The 27689-nt window shown below is 39.0% G+C and overlaps 2 protein-coding genes across 3 annotated transcripts in view; one reads left to right on the top strand and one right to left on the bottom strand.

The window, feature by feature from the left end:
* Positions 1-2837: 2837 nt before the first annotated feature.
* On the bottom strand, positions 2838-15476 carry LOC129767657 (pre-mRNA-processing-splicing factor 8). The gene is made up of 8 exons (XM_055768757.1): positions 15323-15476; positions 14069-15085; positions 13883-14008; positions 12666-13527; positions 11780-12604; positions 11525-11717; positions 6389-7113; positions 2838-6331 (listed from the first exon to the last, which is right to left on the bottom strand). Exons 2-8 carry the CDS (start codon positions 15073-15075, stop codon positions 2918-2920), a joined length of 7152 nt encoding a protein of 2383 aa, XP_055624732.1. The 5' UTR covers positions 15076-15085; positions 15323-15476; the 3' UTR covers positions 2838-2917.
* Positions 15477-20356: 4880 nt separating this feature from the next.
* The window catches only part of LOC129765313 (golgin subfamily A member 4), a 34610-nt gene continuing 27277 nt past the window's right edge, over positions 20357-27689 (top strand). For both annotated transcript variants that reach the window (XR_008741415.1, XM_055765488.1), the window contains exon 1: positions 20357-20661. Coding sequence is in view for 1 of the 2 variants with exons in the window: in XM_055765488.1 (XP_055621463.1) it covers positions 20578-20661 (84 nt within the window). In the remaining variant the exon portion in view is untranslated. The remainder of the gene's footprint in view (positions 20662-27689) is intronic.

Here is a 27689-nt window from a genome sequence, read left to right as displayed (position 1 = left end):
GGTTTTGAAGAAAATACATTTTTCGCCAGTTTGGGGCGGCGGCCATTTTAGATTTGCATTTCCCATAAATAACTGTGGCCTACAAGTCAAGCCCTTTCATTTGATACCCATATTGATGGGGTTTTGACAAAATATGTAGTCTGCCATTTTATAACGGCCGCCATCTTGGATTTCCATTTAACATAAATAGCTGTGTCCTACTAGTCAAGTCCTATCATTTGATACCCGTATTGTTGTTTTTTTTTGTAAAAAATACATATTTCGCCATTTTGGGGTGGCGGCCATTTTGGATTTTAATTTTTCCTAAATAACTGTGTCCTACTAGTCAAGCCCTTTCATTAGATACCCATATTCATGGAGTCTCGAGAAAATTTATAAGCCGCCAAAATTTACAAACATATAAACAGCTAAATAAAACCGCTTGAAAATCAGAATGGGAAACATATATTTCTTCCGCACTGCCGCAGGCCACAGTTCGTCAGAACGAACGTACGATCCACGGTTCTTTACCAATAAAGTGCGATTCACATACAACATACACGTCACGTTCACGTCCCGTCACGTCACGATACGTCAATGATTCTACCATGCAATTCTCATGAAAACATTCACATACACCAGCAACGTAACGACCCGTCAGCATACGTTCAACGAAAACGACCGGCAGGGTTTGTAGAAAAGAATAATTGACGGAGACGGACGGCTCGTTTGGTTTTTGTCTGGGCTTTGTGTCTCGGCTTTTGTTTTGATTTGGTTATACAGTAATTTACATCTACATCGACATAAGGCTAATTGAACAGATCTGTGATGCAACACGTTTAATTAGACATTTTTACCTCTAGTTGGACATTTTTGTAAACATTGAGTTCGGGGCCCAAATTATAGCCCCACATTGAAAGTCGCCACCAGTCGCAAATGTCCAATTACTGGTCAAAACCGACTCCAATGCGACACTGAGTGGTGCCTCAGCATATCGCTTTATGAGTAACTAACTGTACTTTTTATGCCAACATATCTCTTAGCTCCAAATTTCGGAGTGAAAATCATTCGCGATTAGTTGAAAGAATTATTCTATGTATTATTGTTATTGCATAAGGGTCGGACTACGGGGTTTAAGCTTTTAAATAATTGAATTCAATGATTCACATTGAATTTTTCAAAATTTAGAACTGATTCTAGGCATGCTGATTTGAAAGAGGGCATTGCAATTTAAAATTGTTGTAGGTGGCGACACCATGAATAAAACTAAATAAATCATTCGTTTGGCATTTGACGTGACGGTGCTGGTGGAAGCATTGACTGCATGTGTGAATTGGTGGAGACGTTGACGGAACGTAGACGTTCTTCTCCGTAACGTGCTATGTGAATCGCACATAAGCCGGCTCTTAAAAGAAACACGGTTCTTTCAGGAACCGCAGTTCTTTTTTGAACCGTGGTTCTCAAATGAACGGCTCTTAAATGAACCGCGGTTCAAAAAAGAACCACGGCTCATGAAAGATCCGTGGGTCTCAAATGAACCGTGGTTCAATCAAGAGCCGTTCATTTAGGAACCGTTCATTTTAGAGCCACGGCTCATTCTTAAAGAACCGTGGATCGTACGCTCTTTTTGACGAGCCGGCTCAAATGAGCGGCTTGTGAGCGCTCGCCCATCTCTACCTCACAGTGCAATTATTTCATTAATTTAACAGCTCTATTCTGTATTCCGGCGGATTTCAATTTCGTCTGAAACTGCTATTTCGTTCGAGTTATAATTTTGCATTCCGTATTTGGAACGTTAAAATTAAATGGGCAATAATGTTCGAAGAGAAACAGAACGAACGAAATGCAAAAACTACTCGAACGGAATACAGAATGGAATTTTATCAACTCATTCGAAATATTTTGAATCGATCGAAATACAGAATAGGGGTGTAAATTTTCCACTCACAAATAAATTTACTTTTCCGTACATACGTACATCGTTTCCGGAACCGAAATATAACCATCAGCGAGTTCGATTTTGAAATTAAATCACTCAAAATGCTTAATTTCCAACCCGCAAAAATTACATCTACACGCGGAATCATGTAAAAGGGGTCTTCATTAACAGAAATTTGAAATTCATAATAGGCCCTATTATGTAAATCAAATCGAGAAGTCGATATAATCACTATCATTATCACACCGAGCAAAATTTTGTATTTTATAAATCGAGAAAATCCGAATTCCGAGCTCGAATTTCATGTGTTGTAAATTGCAGCTTCCTTAAGGAAAATATCAGGGACGCAAACCAAAACAGAACAATTCTCTGAAAATATGCATCAAGCAAACCAACAAACTCCAAAAATTCTGCTATCATTTGGTCGATGCTATCGATTTGCTAGGTCCCTATAATAGTAAAATAGAGCTAACGAGCAAAATTCTTATCGACTCGATTTCTATAATAGAGCCCATAGATACCGAACAAAGTCGATACCATCGACCAAGTGAAAGTTTTTTTCCCTGTTGGAGTGGTTCACATTATTCTGAACTATTGTGGTATATCCCATTTTTTTGTAAGTGAAAGTTATCGGTGCAATTGTTATAATTTTTCGAGTTATTTGGATTGCTTGTTCTGTACCTTCAAAGAATAAGTATGTTTTGGTTTGCATTCTTCATATTTTCCTTTGGGAAACATCTCAGAAACGCTTGAATATATGCAATTAGCCACACATGAAAATACGAAGTGCTCGATGTGATAGTGATAATGATGGTAGTTTTTATCGATTCGATTTACTTAATAGAGCCCATAAGATTGTATAATTTTGCGACTAATAACAAGTTATGACGTTTCGGACAGATAAATTAAACACTATTAGCATGGTTTTTGTTTATTTATTATAGCTTATGTCTGTGGAACCGTTAAACTATGTACACTTAACAAACTCCCGTACCCATTTTATGCGAATAAATCCTCTCTATCGGCACCGTTACCGTCGCCTCCTTCCTCCAGGCTGGAGAACAGCAAGAAATGTGATGGTCGATGTACCTCGTGATAGAACTCCTTTGGATTCGCCAACTGCAGCTCGTACTTCATGTTCGGATCGTGCCGCACTCCCATGAAGTTGTAATTCCAACTGCCCTGACCCGGCACCATGAAGAACCCAAGAAACTTGTTCGACAGCAACATCTGAACGCGTTCGTAGTGCGACGGAAGGTATCCTTTGGGGTTGTTGCCCTTGTCGGTGTTCTTGTGACCCCATTCGTAACCCGATGGGGTGAGCTTATATGCCGTGAGTGAACACGACCCGGGGGTGAATGAGCAGGTAATGATGATGGTCTTCTCACCGTCCCACGTTGGATTGTCGGACATCACTTTGGCGTGCGTCGTGATATCCTGCGGGGACAGCTGGGGTAGCTCGTTCGGTTGAGTATGAATCCAGCCGAGTGGTTCCATATCTTTGAGATATTGGTGGGCAGGAAGGGAGTTCGGGAGGTTTATCTGTTGGTGGGTACCCCACTGGGGAGGCATCACGATGCATCGTATCTCCTTGACTTGTGGGTTGTCCGGAGGACTCACACCGTACAAATAACCCGCGATTTGCGCTCGAAGATCGGAAATGGTGACGAATTTTTTGAGGATATTCTTGGGTAGAATGTAAGTGTAACCAGTTTCCTTGATATCATCGGAACTGACGTAGATGTGATTGGTTCGCAGATGCAAATTGGTGGCCGATATGGCACGGACACGCCACTCAGTCTTCGAGCTGAATGTCGTTGTTTCGTAGTTACTGGTAGTTGAGGTGATAATTTCATCGCCATGCTTGTTGGTAGTCCTCGTGGTAGTCGCTGTGAGTTGCGATTGCTCCTTGGTTTGTTTTTCAATTTCGGCAATTTGTTGACGCTGAGCTGAGGGAGCAGAAATTTCCATACCCAGGATGATGTCACGAATTTCAGACTGTGTTAGTGAAGCGACATTCACATTGTTCTTCTTTCCGTAATCGGCCAGAATCAAATCCTTGAGCTGCACTTCAACCTTGATCCACTCTTCATCGCTAAGAGTTGGCCAAATATGATGAGCCTCTGTGATGGTGGTTTTGTCGGGTTTCAAGATTACCTTAGTCCTCTCCGTGTTCACATGGAGGGCTCGGAGAATCAGAATCAAACGCGAGAAGGCGGTATAGGATGAAATTGTCTTGAGCCAATCATCGTACAGATTGAAAAGAACCATTTGAGGCTCGGTAGCCTTCAGAATCAAGTCTCCAAACTTCTCAACCTTCAAGCAAGCTTGGAAGGGGAGCTGCAGCTCCGAACCTTTGATAACAATATTGGGGAAATCAAGCAGATGCACCTCGAGTGGATCCAACATACCCTTCCGGGTGACAATGATTTGCTTCGGTTGTTCCTCAACCGGGAGCGATCGAATAAGCGCAGCAACTTCTTCAGCTGTTTTCCATTTTGCCAGCTGACCGAGACGTTTCTGACCAGCCCATACAGAGGTATGAATAATCTTCAGGAAAAGTTGACCCGTTCGTGGGTTGAAAATAAAGATGGCTCCGTTGATCGGTTTGGTGGTCAGATTTCCTTCAAACGTTTTGTGGATGGTTACTCGGTACACATTGGTGTCGTCCACGAACCAAATGATCTGATTGGAAAAAAGTTCTCCGTAGTTTTGTGACGAAAGGTAAGGTTCCGTTGGTTCCGAACTGTATAGCTGTAATGCTTTGCGAATACGCTCGCGAAGTACATACAGAGCAGGGTTCGCCTTCATTATTTTAGCCATGGCTTGTTGAATCAGCGGTTTACAGCCCGGGAACCAATTTCCATAAGCACTGTGCAAATTGTATGCCAGATCGATCGCTATCAATACCCCAGTTGGGGATGGGTAGATAGACATGTTATCCGTGGTATAATCCAGGAATTTTGCTCTTGCATAACGTTCAACATCGTGCGAATCGTAATCACCCCAACGCAGTTGTACATCCAGCCAATACTTCTGCGTGGTTGTATTGTCCATCGTGTCCTTGGTGTCAGCCAGAAGAGATGGCCGCGAAACGTTCCATTTGTACGCCGGGAAGAGTAAAATATCAGCGCAAGATGAATTCATCTTGTACGACTTTCTGGGATGAATAGTTTCCTTCTGTACGGTTTCAACCTCCAGTGCGTCAAGCTCCTGATCGAACACTTGACATAAATCCATCACAATTGATTCGTGAATTTTTTGCCACAAATGGGCACGGAATATTTGAATCAATGAAATTTTCAGCGTCGGAATTTTACCATGCATGAAAATACCAGTCAAGTCAAGCTGCACCTGGAAACCAACGTAAACATTGGCTCGATTGATCGTTGGAGACCACCACAAAGTGAACCGACGATTCGGAATCTGATTCAAACCCGAACGCTGAGCGTTCGTAAGTTTCTTATACTTCATAGACTCCTCAAAACCGGATGCTTTCTCCCAGAAGAGACCCTCCCAAGTGGGGAAATATGTTCCCTTGAAAAGGGTATGCTCCAAAATACCCTCTACACCTCCCAACGCCTGAATCATATCGGTTCTGTAGTTATTCAAGTTCCACAACTTTCCATCGTGTCTTTGATGGGTCCACCAGAACGGATTCTGTTTGAGTACTTGATACTGCTTGAACTCAGTCCTAATTCTCCATCCCTTATCGTAGGCCAACGTATGTCGATCCTTTTGGAACAGCGTATTGATCCTCGGAATTCCTCTATCCCAGCTGTCCTCCAAATCTTCCAGCGTTAAACGTCTATTCTGCGCATTCGCTTCCTGTCTCTTCAGCGCGTACTCAGCCCACACTCGCTGCGAATCAATGAACTCACTTTCCCACGGTTGGATGTATCGATACAAATTGGGAATAAGTTGATCCTCATCGTGAGACATACCCGAGCGGAAATGTGTTATGCCCACATCCGTCTGCTTGGACCATCTCAGATCCGACTGCGGAATCAGTACGTGTCCCATACTCAACATACCCAAACCGCCCAACTCTTTCGGTGTGTAGAAAACCACCGGCGGAAATCTGGAAGGCATTTTCGAATTCAGCCCAATCTTGATACGGGTTTGGATCTTGTTTTCGCACTTCACCAGCAAATCCAACAATTCCTGGGTATTGACAACAGCCTCACGGAAGTATGTCATCAAACCAATCAGCGCTGTGTTCCATTTGTTGACGATCTTAGTAAATGTCGTCGATCCGGAAGCCATGAGTATCTGTCGCACACGGTTGTGGAACCGGGATAGGGATTCATCATCGACCCGCAAGAAACACTGTGCGGTACGTTCCTTGGTGACTTCGTTCTGCAAATTCCACACTCCATCCCGATGGGTGAATTCCTCGTTTTGGGTGCGACACTACAAAATGAAAATTAAATTATACTGTAAAATTTATACCATTTCAAAGAACCTCACCTTAGGTAAAATTCTGCATTCAAATCCGCACATGTTAAACAGCAGATTCGGATTATCCTTGGAATACACCGACACAAAAGTATTATCCCACTGCACGGTGGTTACCGAGCGCGGCAGGCGATTCTTGATGTCCCAGAACACTGCACGGCCCAGATTCACATCATGCTTCATCAGTCTCATCCTGGCGTCACGTGGCCAACATTTCTTGTTGTTATACCCCACAATGTTCTCGTTGTTCGGATCGGGATGCTCGGTCAGATAGCGCTGGATCAAATCTCTCGCCTCTTCAGCAGTGAACCGGAAAAAGATATGGATCCTATCCACATACCGACAATACAAACGAATCGGATGGCACGATTCCGTCGCAACGTCCTGGAACGTTAGGAAATCATTCGGCATCTGGGGAGGACCAGCCATTTCGCTGGCTCGCTGCAGTCCCAGCACCAGCAGATCCAGCACCAAACCATAGTACTGCGCGATAAACGAAGCAAACTGCAGCCCACGGATTATACCATAACTGTTGGTGTGGTTCATATCCTTGTAATTTATGACGACGTTATTCTTAGCCGTCATGTAATCCGCAATGTTATGGTCCACGATCAGACGCAGCAAGCGATTGAGCAGTGTTAAATCGATTTTCTCGTACAGCTTCTCGTAGCGGGACTCTAACAGTACATTGCACTCTCCCTCCGATACGTCCCATACTTCCTGCAGATTATTGATGCCTGGGAAAAGAACATGATGAAAGTTAGACATTAGGAACCTTAACCGTAAATCAGAGACGAATAGACCTCCAACTCTGGTATTTAAATCACAGTTCCTGTGGATTCATCCACTTTAAGCTATCGGTTTAAAACACTAGAGAACTTGGATGAGTTTGAGGAACACGTTCTTTCCATACGTTACGATTGTATTCAATCGTTTTCAAGCGAACTCTGAAGCTAGCATTAGGCTTTGAATGTTTACTTCTTCATGCTTACAAAAATGCTGAGATGAAAAAATTTATAAGGATTTTCAAAATGTCCCTTGATGTCTGCATCTCGAAAACTTTTTGTACGTTTAATCCGAATACCTTTTCTTGCGCCAAGGTGCACATATTGGTACAATGGTAGATCATGTAAAAGAGCATCTACAGCTTTGGAAGATGCACTGACTAGTGCCGAAAATGTTCACGTTCATGACATTCAAATACGGAGAAGTTCAGCCTGCCTTGTATTGACCTACTGCTCAAGCGAGAGGCGCTAAACATGAAACAACACTATCAATGAACACCAGTGTTATGAACATCAACATCAGCTTGCCATGAAGTTTATTTTTCATTTGCATCTTCATTTTCGTCATGATGTTCGTAACGTTGAAATTGAAGATCATTGCGTGTTAGTGAAAATCAAAGCATAAAAATCAACGTCAACCAATTGAGGGTGAAATCGATTAATGGCAAAGGATGGGTATTGAAATTCTATATGAAGTCTACTGTATGAAATACAGTATAAAGAAGGAAAAGAAACGGAAACGAAACGCTCAACGCGGTTCAACGCTAAACGTTGATCAACCACTCAACACCTCACAACGGTTAACGCTCAACGAAAACTAATGTTACTGTTTCCCATATTCCTGGTCCTTTCTTTTTTTCTCAATGTGGATATCAAACACGTTTTCAATAAAAAATCACTACAAGCGATGAAGATCAACTTAACGTAATGAAAGTGGCTGAATGCAGGCTTTTCGATATTCGTTCATGCTGTTATCGTTCAATCCACCAGACAAAGTTCATGCGTCGCGACTCTTGTGTTATACTCATTATAACAGATATGGTGTTGAGTTTCAACAGAAGAGAATTCATCCGACACTGGGAAATGGCTAATTCCTGATTTCCCAATAGTTATCCAGAAAAATTCCAGATTTAGACTAGTTATCAAACTCTAGACTAGTACTTTAGCTGTAGTTCCTAAAACATTCAGTTAGCTAAAACAATTAAATTTTAAAAAAAGGTGTCGATATATTCCAATAAAAGATTTTTTAGGATTTTTGATTGAGTTAAACGTCGACTGAAAAGTACCGTAAAAGATTTAAAAAATGGATTTATCAATACTGTTCAAAGTTATCTTGAAGCTGTCTTACACACTAGTACAGAATGAATCATTGTCATTTTTGATTCGTTTCAATTTCATGAAACTGTTACGATTTTCACGAAATGATTTATCTTGCAATCGTTCGGCCCACTCTTTGCGTTTTCCAAACTTATGGCGATATTTTTTTTTTGAATCCATCAATCCTTTGATGAACCGTGTAAAATATGCAAACCGAAGCTACCCAAATTCAGGAGTTTTTCTTCTCCATTTTGTAAATCCTGTTGCAGCTGGCCCAATTTGTCAAGATATGACCAATTCACGTTGATACCGTCCATCGACACAAGGAGTTTGTTCAAATATATAATCCCCAGGCGTTCTTTAAAAGCTGCAAGTTGATCTCTGATGCTTGAGAACGCCCCAAGAACATCGACGCCATATAACGATTTACCACGACGATTTCAGATCTATCTGCAGCCTCTTTGTAGTCTTGTTCAAAGACTCGTCGAAACCAACGGTAATGTATATCTTACAAAGTTTTATCGAGCTCAGATTTAGAACTCGGGGCAAAGCCGAACATCATCGTAAAGCTCATTTTATCCTAGTCAGACCTTCTGAGCTTTATGGCTGACATGAAACATTCCTCCCCATACAACCAAGTATTTTCCAGCAGTGCAATGTGATTTGTGACACATAGCAGTTTCTAGGCATCACGGGATCTCAGCTTACAGTTTTCAAGCATGAATTTATCAACAATTTTCGAAAAAGAAAGAACGAAGGGAGTTGGTTGAAACTGAACTGCAGGTACTGATGCCAAATGCCAACAAAAACAACGCGAATGTAAAAGCCACCTACTTTTGCACTGTTTGCCCTACAGAAGTACTGAGTTCACCTAAATGCGAACAACATATACTGAATAACCTACAGAGAGTCAAACCAGTCAAATACAACTTTTTTGATATCATAAACTTTCTAATTACTGCAATAATCAAAATTTTAATTGACGGAACTTCATTTTTTCCAGACTGGTGACGAAATACCCTGATATTCCCTGACATTGTTTGAATTCCCTGATATTCGCTGATTTTCAAGGGTTTTTCAAGATAGTCGACACCCTGACCATGCTCTAGATGTCAAAACTAGGGATCCAACCAAAGATCTGGTATTCGGGAGTGCATTTACAACCATTGTGGAGCATCCGCGTAGGATGAACAACTAAACTCTACGGTCGTGTAGAATAATATACAAATAGATCAACTATTGACGAATCCATTTAAGCTTCACTATTTGGACAATTTTACTAGTGATGAAACGGATAGTAGTTTGGTTGGATACCGAATACCGGATATCCGGCAAGCTTTGAGGCCGGATAGCCCACTTTTCTGCAGCCCAAACACTGCAGGTTTCAGAACCGATACCATCAGTAATATACCAATGTTCAGACAACATCTACGCATCCAACTATCAACAGCGTAATAATCGTCATTCGTGCAGGGAAAATACATCTTCAAATATACCCTAAACAATAACCAAAATACCCGAACACTTCACTTTATTCCTAACATCCGAAAAAAATCACGAAAATTCATTATTTTTCAACCTTCCAGACAGGTGTCCTCCTTTAATGAAATAAAAATGTTGAGTACTCAAAATAATGATCATTTATTTATTTTACTTTGAAGGAAACATTGCGAAAAAATGACTTCGATTTGGTTTTGATGAAATTACGATTTTTTCTTCGAATATCATTCAACAAATTTTACACATTCTGTTGACTAACCCGATTGGCTACTTCGTTTCACCTTTACTTCATCTCTGTCGCATCCCGAGATACCTTTCCGCTTCTTTACACTTGCACAATGAGAGCAGTTAAGTGTTGGGGATTGGTGTCCTTTTCGAAGAAGTCCGCCCCGTTGTCTCAATATCACTGCACTACTTCTCCGCTGTAGAGGCAGCTTACCATATCGGGCCAAAACTACACAGATCCATTGTGAGTTTCAGTGTACAGAAAAAAAGTTTTTTTTTCAAGCGCCGCTACTCGTATAATTTGGAATCCATAGTCTTGTTTATAACAAAAACCTGGGTTTTCTGTCAGCAGCTGCACACACCTTGTCAGATCACAAGTTTTCTTGTTGAACTCGCAATTGAACGAAATTGAACTCGCTAGGAGCCTTGAACCTTGACCAGTGGTTTCATACAACTTTTGCCCATAATCCATCTTCGCATACGTTTCATCGTCCATGAGGATGCATCCTTCATACTTCGTAAGTAATTGTACTACATCCGTGATAAATGGCCCGAATGGATCGAAATTCTCCTCGTGGACGAGTTCTTCTGATAGTGCCTTGGCTGACAATGAATTTCATTGGCGATATCATAATCCGTCAGTTTTGGGTTTGCCCTAATCGATCTCAACACCTTCAAATGCAGCTTTCGATCCTTAGTTCTACTTCGATACTTGCTATGTCCCTGCCGATCGATAGTATGCTATCACGGAAATGTTTGAAAACGTTGCACACGTTTGAATTAGCCAATTTCGAAGACTTCGTGATTTTTTAACCTGACCACGTCGAATTTTCGAAGTGGATGTACAAAATAAATTTTTGGTTAGCGGCTTCCATCAAGTATAACTTCTATGGAACAAAATGAATCGAGACGAACTTTTTTGTACTGAAAGAGGAAACATTTCAAAACAAACTGATGTAAAAACATTCCAGATTCGACCACTAGGAGCACTGCAGTAAAAAAACAGGGCGTGTAGATATCACCTGACTCTAGCATTAGTAAGGGGAAACGCAACACATTAGAAATCGTTCTTGTATTTACAAAATGAAATTTTCTAACAATAGTGCAATTATTTCACGTGCACTCAGTAATAGCAACCTTTAAAAAAATTGAAAAGGACCCCTAAAACACCGAACCGTAGGTATTGAACATCGTAAGCGTGAGGTTTGCAACAAGGGGATGATTTCAAATGAGAATCTCTTTGTCACAAAACACACACCCACAGTGCTCTCTCCACTGAATTACACCAACGAGGATAACAGTTCCATTGAAAGCTGCTTACCTTGGCACCATTTGTACACCAACAGTGGCGGTGGCTCAGTATCACTGGGCTTGATCCAAGGTGGGAACAATCTCCGCTTGTCTGCTTCGTACCATAGATATTGATCCAGATAGGCGTCGGTGATCTTCTCGAGTGGCTCCACATCATACACGGGAATGAGATGGCTGTATAAATCCATGAATTCAATGCCCGTCTGGAAGAAAATGAACAAAAAATCAAATTCTGTTCTTAACACTGAAATGTTTAAAATGGAACCTCTTTGAATGCTCGCTGTGTTAGCAAATGACGCTTGATTCTGGACAGCGCCTCGTGGGGGTTGTCGTAAGCCTGCTCAATCAATCCCAACTCCTCGCGCTGGCTCTGATTAAGTCTAGATTTAACACTGTAAGCTTCCTTCAATCGTTCCAGAGCTAAAATCAACAACTTCGTGTCGTGCTTGTATGACAGCGGAGGAAAAGGAATGGGAGCGAATCGACGAGACTCCAACCAATGCACCGTAGTCGTATAGATTGCTACCGCTTCCTCCGGAGAAATGTACGGCCCATCCTTCAGATAGTTGTGCTGACGCTCCTGTTCAGCCTTCAGATAGAGACGTGTCAAACGACCGAGGTTCTTCTTACAAACAGTTTTGTCAACAGTTGCTCCCCTCCGGATACGCTCCCGGTTGTAGTGAGCAGTATTAGTCCACCAATCGGCCTTCATTTTGACGTAACGTAGAATCATATTCTCAATGGGAATCGGTAGTCCCGGAACTTTCCAGGGAATGTTTGCCTTCCAGCAACGCCAGGCCTCCGACAAGTGCTGCAAGATAGTTCTAGCCTTGTTCTGTTTGATACCTTCGGGCATCATGTCCACGATATCGTGCATAACGGAGGCACGTAACTCCAGATCGAAATGTGACTCTACACGCTGCTTGGTGACCGTTTTCGCCACACCCTTGGAGTGACGACCTTCGAATTGACGCGAGAGCAGATTGCCAAGCCAACGTTCGAGCAGAGGTGTGATGCCACGCATAAAGAACAACCATACGCGCCATCCGGGAGCCCAGAAGCCACATCCCGGTCCTTTGCCGACTGGTCCCTATGGGGAGAAAGAGCATTTTGTAAACGCAAATCGAAGCGAGTAAGTCATCGATACTCACTGTGTTAAATCGATAGTAAATCAAGTGTTTCAAATCCTTACACATACGGATCTGTCTCATCAGTTTGTACTTGTAACGATACATTCCGGTCAGTTGACCCACGTGGGCAAAAATATACTGCAAGCCATCGGACAGCTGGAACGCATCGACGTTATTCAATCGATACTGCACGTGTGAGTCAATTATCAATTTCGTCAGACGCAATATTTCGCGACACAAATGAAATGCATTTCCGAAACGTGACTTCTTACGTTCCTTGGTAGTTAGTGTTTTCACCGGTTTAAGATTGAAATTGTAATCCAAATGAAGATAGTTGAGATTTTTGCGGTGAATCAACAGATTAAGCATGTTATAACCCTGGCGGCAAACTTGCAGTCCGGCCTCGACCCAATCCAGTGTAGTCGTCTGGAAAAATTTGGTGGCCTTGAAGGACCGGAACAGATAACGTTTTTTCTGTGGCTTAGGTTTGCGGTGCTTCAACGCATTGAGTACATAATATTTCAGCAGTTTCTGGTAACTAACGCGAACCTTCACCGGATGCCCCGGGGGACAGTGTTCTTTGTACCAGCCCTTGACCAGTGGAATATCGATGGCTCGCCGACAACGACCGGAACGCATATTGAACGGACGCGGCGCCCATAGCAGAGAAATTCCGTTCGCCGTGTTATCGGTGTAAAGTGGTGTGTCCTGTAGGAAAGGTTGGAATTCTTCCGGCAGAATGAATTCCTCGTCATCATCCGGAAGTGGTTCCGTCGATTTGACCGCGTGACGATGAGCGATGGGGTTAATCAAGGGGTCGAAATAGAACGCCGGCAAATCGGGATCCTCGGTTTTAATGAAGACAACGTTTGGAGCATGGTACCTGTTGAAAGATGCAATATCTATTACACAAAAATAAAAACAATTCTAATTTTATACTGCTTCGAATTAAATGGATGAAGATGTTCGTGGCCTTCAACGATTGCTTCCACGAATCTTTGGAATACAACCAACATTCCGGTCACAGTCGACGAACATAAATTTAAAGAAAACTTTAAGAAAATTAAAAATGGTGATATTATGCAGATAGGTATAGTAGTAAATGGGTTCTTTTTCGACTTTGTTTTGCTGTGCCACTAGGAATATAGAATGATCTATACTGAAGAGAACGATTCCTTTTTAAGCAATGGCTCTAGAATGGTTGAAACAAAAACTTCGAACTGTTTTGTAAAACTTACCACGAGAGATGTACAAAGTGTGGCATGTTATTGTACAGGTAGGGAAAGGCTATTCTGTATTCGGTGCGAATGGGTTGACGGATGATAATCTTATTGATGTCATTGAACTCGTTCCAATCCTCATCACTAAAACAAAACAAAAATCCATTAACTTTGATACAATAGTAAAACAGTCACTGTGTTTACCCGACATTATGATCCTTGATAAGTGGTTCAAATTTCGGTCCTCCAGGAATGGCCATATTCAGCGCCTTAGCCGTGAAGAAACTTTTCGGATCGAACAAATAGAAGAAGTTATCATCCACAAGATCCGTTAGCAGCTGGTTTGCTAGTCCATAGAGTGACGCCATCTGTGGTAATGTCAAGTTCCATTTCCTATATGTGGATCCATTCACATACGGAGTTCCAGTCAATGGCCGATGTTCGTAAAACCACTCGTACACACTTGAATCCTCCTCGGCGTCTAGCTCAATTTGAATAGCTTCCAATGGCTCCACATCCAACACGTTATCTGCGTAATCCAACGGAGGTTCTTCGTCGTCGAAAGGAGGGAACCGCATTCGCTTGAAGTGACGTCGATCTCGCTTCTCACGACGCATCATAACCCACATCGTTCCCCACTGGGCAATATAGACCGGTTCGATGACCCAGGGTATTTCATTGACAAACGTAATCGCTCCCGTTATGTGATACAGCACTGGAACGTCTCGAATCTGTTCCCATGGCATTGGCATGTTCTCCAGCAATTTCATCACAGCGTGCGGCATATACTTTAACGCACCCAAATAAACCCGCTTATCGTGGCGATACTTCCGGCTGGTCATATCACCGTGGTCGCGTATAATTTTACGTATATGCTCCGGCGGCATATCTTCCTTCTGAGCGTCAACGAACCCAAATTTGCGTTTCTCGGCAAACCGCTTCGTCTGCAGCTGCTGCCACTTCTGTGCCTTTTCCATTAGTTTTTCCTCCGATATCATAATATCCGGTTTCGGAGGACCCGGCGGCGGAATGTGTCCCATCGGGGGAGGAATCTGCATCTGCGTTGCAGCCAACTGTTGGGCGTGCATTTGAGCGGCTGCCGCCTGGTGCTGCTGTTGGGCCTGAGCCTGCTGGACGGCAAACGCCTGCTGCTGCGCCATCATGTGGGCCGCCCATTGATTCGGTGGAATCATGTAGGGGGGTAAAGCCATTTTGGAGTAGCTAAAAGGTAAATAAATTTGTTACTAATAAATGAAAAAAACATTTGAAGCATAAAGCGGAAAGCTTCACTTAGTCGCTCCGGCGAAATACTAAAATTGTATTATTTTCATAACAATTTCCTTTTTCGCAGGAGCGGCCATTATTGTCTAGATGCAGCGCTGGCAGACGCCGGCCTGTGAAATTTGAACTCAAAATTCTCAAACACGGGGCGTTATGATAATGAAATTTTACACTCACCTGACTTAGCTTGTTGTGGAGTATGAATTGAACTAGTCTTTCATCAAAATTGGATAATTTTTTTCCCGTAAAATCAAAGCAAAACTTTAGCAGCGAACGCGTTTTCTTAAACGTTTTGCGATGTTTGAGTTTTTCGATCAAGTGTCTAATGCATGTAGCTCCGCTTCGTGAGATTAGTAGTGTTGGTGTAAAAATAGAACACATATTGACAGACATTGACGAAATTATTTAAGATTTACAGCCAGATGGCGCAGCGAGTAAAAAGATGATTTTGTTTGAAAATCGTTTGAATTTTCAGAAAAATCAGAATTTTTCTTCAAATTTCCTCTCTACGCTGAAAAACTTAGAAAATCATCATTTTACATTGTTTAATTCACAACACATGAAGAATGGCTCGATTTAAGTGTTGCAATCTACATATTTTTACTAGGTAAACAATGAGTAGCCCGTATCGTGTTTCAAATACTCCCATACCTCGCTATACGGCCGGTCTTTATACGGCATTTTGCTAAAACGGCCCTCTTCAATTATGGCACGTTTTCGATTTACGTCCTAAAATATTTCACTATAACGGCCAAACAATTTTTTTTAGATGTCGATATATCTAGGTAAGTTTATATTAGAGTGCCAATGAAAATGACCATCTCGAATTTTCAAACAGAACTTTTTTAAAAATGTTGATTCCCTCGAAAGACTACCCTGTTCAAAATATCTACATTTTTAAGAAAATCCCGTTTGAAAATTCAAGATGGCTATTTAATTGGCACTCTACTATACATACACATATTTTACGTAACATTTTATTTTTGTTTATAACTGGTTTTTGGAGCCTGTTATTATTTTATGGACAAATGTATGTACTTGTTATGTATGTATTTTTGATTTAAATGAAATAGAAAGATAATATAAATTATAACCCATGTTACATACCCAGCAAACATTAAATCGTATAACTTTGCACATGATAAGTCACATATAATTTCGTATCAAATCACAATCGCATAAAATATCAATCAAAATATCGATCATATATATCTAAAATCGCATAAAATGCAAAAACACGATTTTCCATGTCATCGATGGATTGAGTGGTAACGTTGTCGTATCAAATCGCATATCAGTCCAAAAAGCATCGCATATCGTTATATACGGCTTTATATGCGTACAAAATATGGCATATACGTATATTGCTTCCACTTTTGTGTGTATATGCTAGTTATCTGAATCATATATCATACAAATGTGTCTTGGTTGTATGTATATCGCCTCCAATTATAGCTATTCATACGACTTAATGTTTGCTGGGTATTTAACAAATTTGAAACCGATCCGTTTGAATTTATGTATTTTCATGACTGCAATTTCGAAGATCATCTATGGCTTTGGTCAAATCGCGTGTTGGTTTGATTGCGATACGATCGTTTGCATTACAGTCGGCTCTTCGGAAGAAGCAAGTTTGTTAATCTTAATTAGGTTTTGAAAGTGATTTTGAAATCAAAGTGGCTAAAGGAATTGCTATAAAAATGCTACACTGGCAGTGAAGTGAAAGCGTAAACGAGCCGAAACAAATTATAATGGTAAAGATGCAGGAAAAAGTCGTGCAAATCATTTGCAAGAAGATCCTCCTTCATATACACCAGTCCATAATCCTTCCAATCAGACCAAATGGTTAGGAATTTACAACGTCTACCGAATCTCATCTGGCTGGAAATACGAGGTAGGTTCATACGAGTGTACAAGTATTCACAATATCGTAATTTACATCTTCATTAACGAGAAGTGGGGATACTCGAAGCGCTGTCGGCAACGGAACTATAACAGCGAATGATCTATGCCAGTCAGCTGTGGCTCCATAAAGTATAATAAATTCCCAGCAAACATTAAATCGTATAATTTTGCACGTGCCAAGTCTTACAAGATATCCGAATAAATCATAATCGCATATAATATCAATCAAAGTATGTATCGTGTATATTTGAAATCGTATAAAATGTGAAAACTCGATTTTATATACCATTATCAAATTAAGTCGCAATTCGGTATAAGAAACATCAATTTTATGATGTACATTGTCGTAAAATACATTTAATCCGCATCATATGCGTATATTACGCTGATGCACTTTGTGTGTCGTATAAGCGTATAATTTTAATCGATTCAGTACTGTAGTAAATCGTGTTGCATGCTGAAGAAAATCATGAAACAGTAAATCATATTAGATCCTAATAAAGAACATATTACATAATATTGAAATGTCAATGAAAGGCTGATGCACTCGAAAGTTTTAACCGTTGTTGAATCAAATTTCAGATAGCCGCGCGAGATAGCTGGTGGATGATAATCCAGACGACCGGAATTCGAACCCGCATCGGAGCAGTTTTCACCAAACATCAATCTGTGCCAGTTTTAACATTCATATTCCACTCCGAACACAAGTCAATCAAACAATTATTATTTCTACAAACATAAATACTCATATATAAAAATGGCGATTCGTGAGGCTATAATAAATATTTCACGAAAATATTTTGCTTGTTTTTTTTCTATGTCTATAATAAATCGTATATGAGTGTGACAAAAGTCGTATTTGGTGCTTTGACAATTCATGAATATATTCATATTAGATCGCAATTCAATTCCAAGCCGGTCAAAGTTGTATATTCATCCAAACTAATTCGGTAAACATTTGCCATGTATGTATATGGCCTCCACTTTTGCATGCATATGCCAGTTAGGCGCATTATATGCCAACCAATTTTTAGGGCATATGATGTTATATATACGCTTGTTATGCGATTTAATGTTTGCTGGGTTGTAACTGGTAACTCCGAGCTTCAATTATGCGATGTAAGTTTTTGAGTTATATTAAAACATATAAAATACACGATAGTAATATAACAAAGAGTCGCACAATTTGTGAATATACGAGTTACGATTTTGCAAGCGTGTATAGGATGGTTAAACAGAGAATACAAATTCCATATTTCTGTTAAAACATTAAAAGCATTTTGTTTCATTCCTCAACTAGGAGGCCACCAAAAATATGAAAAGGCCAGATAAGAAAAACATCTTGTGCGTCAGAGGGAGCCGTTTTAAATTTTTTTTTTATAAAGCATTATTAAAAATTCAACAACTGTCATTTAGTCGAAGCCAATTCTTCATTCTGGCCCCAGTTCTGAAAAGTAACCTTTTGCCTGTAATTATCGTCAACATCTAGTTCAGTGACCCTATGAGCCATTGGTTACAGGAAAATTAACATTTATTTTCATGACTGCAATCTATGAAATTCCGTACATCCCCTCTGCGGCTAGTACTGTCTTTGTCTCGATCCGAGAACGCCCAATAAGCAATGCACCGACTGTGAATCGTTCAAACTCTAACCGTTAGACATTTTGAAGACTTATTGTGAGAAGCAGGAAATTCAATCCCAGTTGAAGTTAGTAGGATGTTTATTTGAAAAAAAAACTTAAAACTCATAAATCCTATTCTCGAATGTTTATCTGTATTTCTGTTAATAACTTGACTTTTTGAATTGTAAATTATTCCGCTTGAAACAGCTTTGAATTATTTTTTCGGAAAAAAAAACGTTATTTTCACCCTGATGTTTTTTGGAATGAAAGTCGTTCACGTTCTTGCTATTTCCTTTTGGGGTTGGAGTCTTGGCAAAAACAGCCAGGGTGTATTCAATAAATATATAATATTATTAGCAGCGTGACTCGAAAGATCAAGTATCTAGCTGAATATGAAATAAAGTGAAAATGAGGAAAGAAAGATTGTTTGATGCAAAAAAGGTCGATACTTGAGGAATACAATTACATACAATTATCGAATGCTAGAATCCATTAAAATGAATCATACATTGGGTATTCTTTGGAATATTCGTCATATGTAATTTGCTATGTTTCTATCATATATATATATTTATCAGCAATCTCTCTCACCTTTTTGTACAAATTCCCCTCTTCTACTCTAATCACCACTCCCCTCGCTAACATATAGCGAATTCGTTTTTGTTCAGTTTCAACCCCAGTGCCGCACTAATTGCTGTCAAAACGTTTTTTTATTCACTCAGTTTCGCACTCAGTGTCGCACTAGTTCGCCCCGAAAACTGTTAGTTTCGCACTGAGATGTTTCACGGGTTGGCACTCGGGTTCACCAATACAACTATACTGAACTGTCAAGTTCCGAATATTATTTTGGAAAATCTAAAAATAAAGACTATGAAAATGGAAAACCTGCTGCTTTTGCTTTTGTATTATTGGAAGCGTAATCCAATTCGGATTCTGATTTTGAAGAGTATATTCGAGTAGACGGCATTAAGCTACGTGTGCTTTCATTGGGAGGTGAAAATAATGATGGATATTCAGGTGGAATAAATTTCAAAATCAAAATTATGAATGAAAATTTACTTTAACGTATCGAATATTTATTTTATGTGATTAAATAAGAGGATTTTTCCGATATCGCAGAAACATATTGAACGAAAACTGTGTCTAATGATGATTTTATATTATAATAGTAATTATTTGTGGAACAAACAGGAAATGCATCGACAAATGGTTGAGTGAGTGTCAGAACTACATGTGTTAGGTAATCGAACAATATGAAGTACAAATTTTCAATTAAAACTTTTATATGTTTACACTGCACTTGGCCCTTCTGATCTGATGGAGAACAATTTACCTCCCAAGCACTAATATCACCACCAGACGTCGACACTGTACATTTGCCGTCGTAAATATAAACAAATCAGACTATATAACGTACACCAACAAACCAACGCATTCGTGAAACTGAAAACGTTTTTTTTTACAGAGTCAGTTTGGCACTGACTCAGTTTTAAAAACGAATTCGCTAATACTGAAGATACGGTTTCACCTCAGTAATACTTTCTATTCACCTTACTCTAGATTTTTGTTCTTGCCCCGCAAATTGTTTTTTTTTTTAACGGGATGGCCCGCAAATAACAATCTGAAAATATTCCACAGCCCTATTCGTTTTATTTTCAAATGTTTGACAACTGATTACAAAAAGCGACAGTCACAAGCGCTGTCACTGTTGACTGCAGGGAGAAAATTTTCTTACACGTAGTTTTTCGTCTTTCGCACTTTCGGAATCTTCCGTTTTTTTGTGGAACAAACAGTTGATTATTCGCGTAACCGGAGTCACTTTTCGTGCGTTGATTGGTGCCACCCAATGTCCACTATCTTCGTAATGTTGTAGATGTGAAAAAACGAGCCATTTAACTGTTGGAAATGTTCAAAAAACTAAAGGATAAAATCACCGAAGAGGTGAAGCAATCTCCGCAGCGATTTGAGCAACTGTCCAAGGGTATACAGGTGAGGAGGGATATAGTGCAAAAAGGGATTCCCCTAGTTCGACTTTTGTTGGGTTTCTCACTTTTTAGCTCCATGCTCTGCACTGCTGATCTGTGGGTGGCAGTGTCTTTTTTTTTGTTGTTGACGACTCTATCAAATCATTCCTAATGGATGGAGTCCAGTAAAGTACCTTGTCACTGCATTCCAGTGGGTTTGTTTTCATTGGCTCGAGGCTCGCGCAGCTATGATGCAAGTTCCACACGCTACTTGCTACTATCCACGCCTTGTTTTATGAATATATTCGATATTTTAAAGTATGTAGCTTATATTATTTGATAAGAAGGTGGCAATGATTAAAGTTGCTTTGTATTCTATCAAAATGTACCTTTCGAGTCCTTTTCATTAATTTGATTTGTATATACTCCGCGTTCAGAGATGTGATTTTAAATAGTATTTTTTGTAGAATATTTGTTCCACTCAACAATTGCAACTTTTGAATTTTTTTGAGCAAGTGATGTTAAATGAAGGAATCTTGATTAAAATAAGTATTAAAGTAGTTATCGTCATATGAATCAAATTTCGACGCATGATTCAAATTCTGAAGGGTAGATATTAAAACACACTATTTTCAAGCGAATGCAATCATAGTTGACTACTTAGACTAAAATGACAGTCCAGTACTGGAGTAACAATGGGCTCTATTATATAAATCTGTGACAGTTTGGATTCAATACAATCACTAACGCTCCGTGTAAAATCTGGAATTATAGAAATCGAGGAAAACAGCTCGATTCGTTACTCTTGATCGAATGTTAACGGTGGTGTTGAAATATTCTGAAATGAGTTTCAAATGTTTAACAAAGCACTATAGAAAGGATGCCAAACTTTGAGACATCTGCTATGAAAATTTTAAATGTCTGTACAGTGGAACCTCGATTATCCGCGAGCGGATGATCCGCGCTGCGAGTTTCATAGTAATTCTATGGATTTTCCCGGAATTTATCAGTGAGTGGTAGGCTTTTGCTCTTTTGTTTTGGTCATAACTTTCACATTATTTGACTACTGGTGTACACGACCTTACGGATGGATAGTATAATAGTTCCTGTATTGATAAAACATAGTTATCATGCTGAAATATCTTGTTAGCATCTCTTTTTAGTCATTAATTGCATTATCCGCGATTTTCATAATCCGCGGAGACCTAGCCAGACTATTCCGCGGATAATCGGGGTTCTACTGTATTTCCAAAAGTGTTAATATACTTATGTATTGGAGAAAACTGACACTCAACTGAAAATTCAACGAATGAAGTTTAATAGGCCTAAGTATGCATTATTTAATGTGTAATAGCAACGATAGTATGGAACAAATTGTTTACAAAAAAATATATAATTGTTGGAAAATTTACGTTTTTGTGTATTTTCATATCTGCAATCTATGAAATTCCATAAGGAGTTACATATTAATTTCACTTTTTTTAGCAAAACAATTTTCTGTATGCAATCGTTTAATTCGTTGAAGCATTCACTGTTCTATGATATATTACAGTAAAATCTGTTTTTGTGCGGTTCTTTGTGCGAATTTTTTGTGCGGTTTTCTGTTCTTGTGCGGTGTATGATAACAGGGTGTCGGCTACCTTGAAAATCTTTGAAAATCAGGGAATTCAAACAATGTCAGGGAATATCAGGGAAGTTCGTCAGCAATCTGGAAAAAATGAAATTCCGCCAATTAGAATTTTGATTATTGCAGTAATTAGAAAGTTAATGATACCAAAGAAGTTGTATTTGACTAGTTTGACTGTAGGTTTTTCAGTTTGCTTCTGTCTGGAGGTCGTCTGTAGTCCTTCCGAAGGGTGAACAGCGTGAAAGTAGACGGCTTTTACATTCGCGATGTTTTGACGTAGGACTACGTCTTTCATTTCTATACCGGGGTGTAAAATCAAAGTTTCGAAAACGAAAGCGTTACGCTGGAGACCGAGATTTTGAGCGTTAATAGCTCCTAAACAACTGAACGAAATGGTATGATAAACACTTCATTCGAAAGATAAAATGTCTACGCGTTCTATACTTGTTACTTTCTGATCAAAAAACTTGTTTCAATAGTCTTAAAATTGCTTTCAAAACAGGCTATTGAAATCACCGATCGGTATATAAGCGAGCGCCGCTCGGAAATCCACTCAGTTCAAATTGAACAGCGATTGGAGCATGTTGTCGCTGTTGTGGTGAAGCTCTTCGTTTATCATGAAAGCGCGGGTGAACGGTGTCACCAAGAGCCTGTTTGTGCACCTTAGGCCAGAAGGGAATCCATCAGGAGGAGAGTGATGCCACAAACGGTTCCCCGGGAAGATCTCGAAGCAGCCGCTACACACATACATACGCGGAATTCTTTCCGTTTGGATGCCATTCAGCATCGAGAAAGATCCGGAAAATAATCTACCAGTTCCTCTGGGACTTTAAAAATACATTCATGTGAAAGAGTTTATTTGAATGTTTTCTATCCATGTAACACTGTGACGAAATATGTTTCAATCAAGTGCTATTAACAGATGGTTATCGAGTTAGCTATAACCACTGGTGGGCTTCCAGTATCGAGGAAAATGTGGAAATATCTAATCGTTACTGAAAATAATCTGCCAGTTCCTCTGGGAATTTAAAATTACATTCATGTGAAAGAGTTTATTTTAATGTTTTCTATCCATGTAACACTGTGACCAAATACATTTGGTTTTGTGATTTTTCAATCAATCGCAATTAACAGGATAGCTTCTGAAGATTATTCTTCTCCATCAGTAGGATATTTCCGTATCCAATATTGGATGCATAAAACCTTGTGCCTCCAACGTAACGCTCTTGTTTTCGAAGTCCCCCAAATATTCATTCATTCAGAATGAATTCAGATTCAACTTCAAACAAATGATCTCTAAATCAACGATAGTCCTACGTCACCCTTGCGGTTATACCATAGATATAACCCACTTCCTGTTTTTTGTATACTCGAAAAACTATAACTATCCTAAAAATTGCCAAGTACTATAAGTTACGCTTAACTATATAAATTTTAGCCAGTATCGTTCGTCGCTTTAACATTCGCCATATTTGTTGTTTTTTTTTTGCATTTTTGGCATCAGTATCTGCCGTTCAGCTTCAACCAATTCCCTTCCTTTTCTTCTTCGAAAACTATCGATAAATTAATGCTTGAAAATCATACTACGAAAGCTGAGCTCCTGTGGTGCCTGGAAACAGTTATGTAGCACAAATCACTCCACATTGCTGAAAAATACATGGTTGTGTTGAGAAAAATGTTGCATGACAACCAGGAAGCTAGGGCGTGATAAAACGAGCATTATGATGATTTTTGGTTCGATGAAACTTTGTAAGCTTGTCGTTGGTTTCGGCAAGTCTTTGAACAAGATTACAAAGAGGCTACAGATATATATGATAATGATGACCCACCTCATACCCCTACAAAGGTTTGAACTGGCCGATTTATCTAATATATAATATTCATATTTAACCAAATGACTCTGTTGCAGGCATGAATTTCCATTAATCGAACATCATAAATAGGCAAAAACTTTAAAAGAAAAACAATGGTCCTATCCGTATCGACATTATCATAATGATAATCCCAACTTCAGACCCAAAGCTTTTTAAGGCATGTCAAGAAAATTTCCAACCCGGGAAGATCCTTGACAGATTGGGAATCGAACCCAATATCTAAAAGTGTCTACTTAGAACATGATAGAGATCTGCCACATTCAGAAATACTCGATATAACCATCTTATAAAAAGATAGTTTACGACAATTCTGAATGAGCTACCCCATTCCAGTTTCCACTTCAGACCCACATAAAAATTTATTATGTATCAGTGTTCTGCCAGTGTTCCATTAACATAGTCCAGGCCCACCAAACGCGCGCGAGGCTTAAACTTTCGTAGACAACGCTTATTATATTTTTTTAACAATATACATTAATAAAACAACAAAAAAAAACATCATCAGTACGAACATGGTAGTTTCACCTGTAAATAAACTTTATTAGTTTTAATCAATTGAAAACATAAATGGATGATTTAGGAAAAACTTGTATAAAACCTGTTTACAAAACAGATTTTACGTGTGAAATACACATTTTCTTGAACTCTGCCATTGTTGCCGCACGTTTAATTTCTCTGAGCATCGAATTGAAGAAATTTATACCTTTATATAACAACGAGTTCTGCGACCTACTAAACATAATGTTGGGTGTTCTTGCATCATTCGCGTTTCTTGTATTGTATCTATGAACATCACTTCCTCTTTCAATTCGATCACACAAATATCGAGGCAACATATCGTTTAAAATTTTGAAGATGAACACCATTGTCATGTAATAAATTCTCTGCTTCACAGATAACCACTGTAGCGCGTCCAACATCAAACTAGAGGAAGTGTATCTACTGCATCTTAAAATCAAACGCATTACTTTATTTTGTAAACGCTGCAATCTCGTTAATTGTGTATTATTTGCAAGGAATAAAATCGACGAGCAAAAATCTATGTGCGGTGAAATCAATGATTTATACAATTTAATTTTACTGTTTATTGTCAACTCTTCCTTCAAACGACACAAAACGCCGTACTTCTTGGCAATCTTTTTGATGACATTATTGATGTGCGACTTGAAAGTTAACGTGCCATCAATTATAACTGCTATGTATTTGATTTCTTTTATGCGTTCTAATGTCTCACCATCTGTTTCAAAATTTACGTCAATACTGGAGTTTGCTGCAGAAATGAGCATGTATTTTGTTTTGCCAACATTTAACTTTAATTGTTTAAATTTAAGCCACTGAGCCAGAGAATGCAAATCTTCGTCTATGTGTTCCTCGGTTTCTTTTATATCCTTAGCTGCGATGAACAGGACAGTATCGTCGGCGAACAAATTAATGTCACAGTATCGTAAAACTCGTCGCAGATCATTTATGTATAAAATAAACAAAATGGGCCCTAAAAGACTTCCCTGTGGCACCCCGAGTGAGTTGCCAATGGGATCGGAGACAGAATCGTTGAAACGAATCTTTTGAGTTCTATCGCACAAATAGCTTTCAAACGATTTGTACGCCATCCCTACAATTCCAATGCGCTTCGGTGTTTGTAACAATAAGGACCTAGAAAATGTTTCAAAAGCGCGCTTAAGATCCAGAAATACCGCAAATATAGTCTCTTTCGCCTATTTCGATATTCTCAGACAGACAGAAATCCATTTATATAATATATATATATATATATATATATATATATATATATATATATATATATATATATATATATATATATATATATATATATATATATATATATATATATATATATATATATATATATATATATATATATAGATGTGGGAGAAAAAAAGATGTTTAGCTCGTCATATGAATCAAAGTTAATAAAACGGCTACCGGAAACATGTGGAATCTCTGGAGGTAAAACGGGGAAAATTTTGCAAAACATATAGAAGGGGACCGAAAGATTGCGAGATAAAGCATTTCGTTGAAATCGTAACAGTTTAATGAAATTGATCCGAATCAAAATAAAAATGTTTCATTCTGTACTAGTATTTGAGACTTCTTCAAAATAACTTTGAACTGTATTAGTATATCCATTTAAAAAAATCTTCAACGACACTTATCAGGCGTCGTTAAACTCAATTAAAAATCACAAACAATTCATTTATTGGAAAATATCGACAGACGTTCTTAAATTTCATTGCTTAAGCTAACTAAATATTTTAGGAGCTACAGCTAAAATACATTTAGAGAATTTAATTACTAGTCTACACCTGGAATTTTTCTGAAAAATTACTGGAAAATCAAGGAATTTATTTTCGGATTTTGAGTCGACACCCTGGATAAGAAGCATATTTGACGAAGGTATCGTCCATTTTTTTTTCGATGGTTTATATGCATTTCAGTGCGGAAAAAGCATATTTGCGTCTCAATTATCCACTTCTGAAATCATTCCCCTCCTCTCATAAAATGCTCTAAGTTTTTCTATGTTTTTGCATGACATGATTTCTAACAGCAACACGTTTCGACATGTAACTAAAAGCACAAAACAGCCACGCGCAACCGAAAAGGCAAAGTGTCCCATCGCAAAGCAGGGAAACAAAATGAAATTGAACGGTGAATGGCGTGGGTTTGAGTTATTTTCTTGGGGGAAACTTGCGGTCTCTATCTACCGCACGAAATTTTTTTTTCAAAATGTGTACCGAACACGAGTTTTTAAAGCTGCTGGTGAAGTTTTGCACGATTTGTTTAAGCGACTTTTTTTGTGCGGTCCGTATTACCCGCACAAAAAAGGTTTGCCTGTACGTTATTTTGCGTGATTATAATATTCATTTCTTTCAAAGGGGAATTGGTGATAGAGTATTTGAAGTATAAACGACCTTCCATATAAAAGTTCAGAATTTAGAACATAAATAATAAAACCGAGACAATCAATTTCTAATTTATGTTCAATACTAACTGACCCGGCGAACTTCGTCCTGTCCAAAATTATGGATATGAATTCTTTAAAACAAATTTCTAAACTTTTTCTCATCATAACATTGTTCTATGGGCAGAATACAACAAATACAACAAATTGAAGACGGCTCAAAAAGGATCTTTCCTTTTTTGTGATTTTGCGATAACCAACACATTTGGTCTTCCTTTTTTATTTATATAGATGAGAATGCGTTATTCCGCCTGAAAATCCATTTCCACCTTTAAACAAAGATCAATTTCGTTAGCGCAAACATCGAATGGACCAACAACGCAATTAATAATTGCGTAATTTTAAAACGTATGGGTATTCAATTTACCGAATTTTCCGAACTTCCTTCAGAGTTTTCCGAAAATTTTCCAATTTTTCTCTTCGCTATATTGATTTATGGGCCAAGACAAACACAACAAAATAACGACGACTCAAAAAAAGCGCACAGAGGGGCCGTTCTGAAAAAGACGGTCAAAAACTTTTTCTCGTCTTACCTTACATTTTAGAGGTTGAATGTCTTCAGAAAAGTTGTT

Source organism: Toxorhynchites rutilus, chromosome 2, assembly GCF_029784135.1.
Source record: "Toxorhynchites rutilus septentrionalis strain SRP chromosome 2, ASM2978413v1, whole genome shotgun sequence".
In the NCBI taxonomy this organism is placed as follows: Eukaryota; Metazoa; Arthropoda; class Insecta; order Diptera; family Culicidae; genus Toxorhynchites; species Toxorhynchites rutilus.
This window is presented reverse-complemented; position numbering and strand designations above follow the sequence as displayed.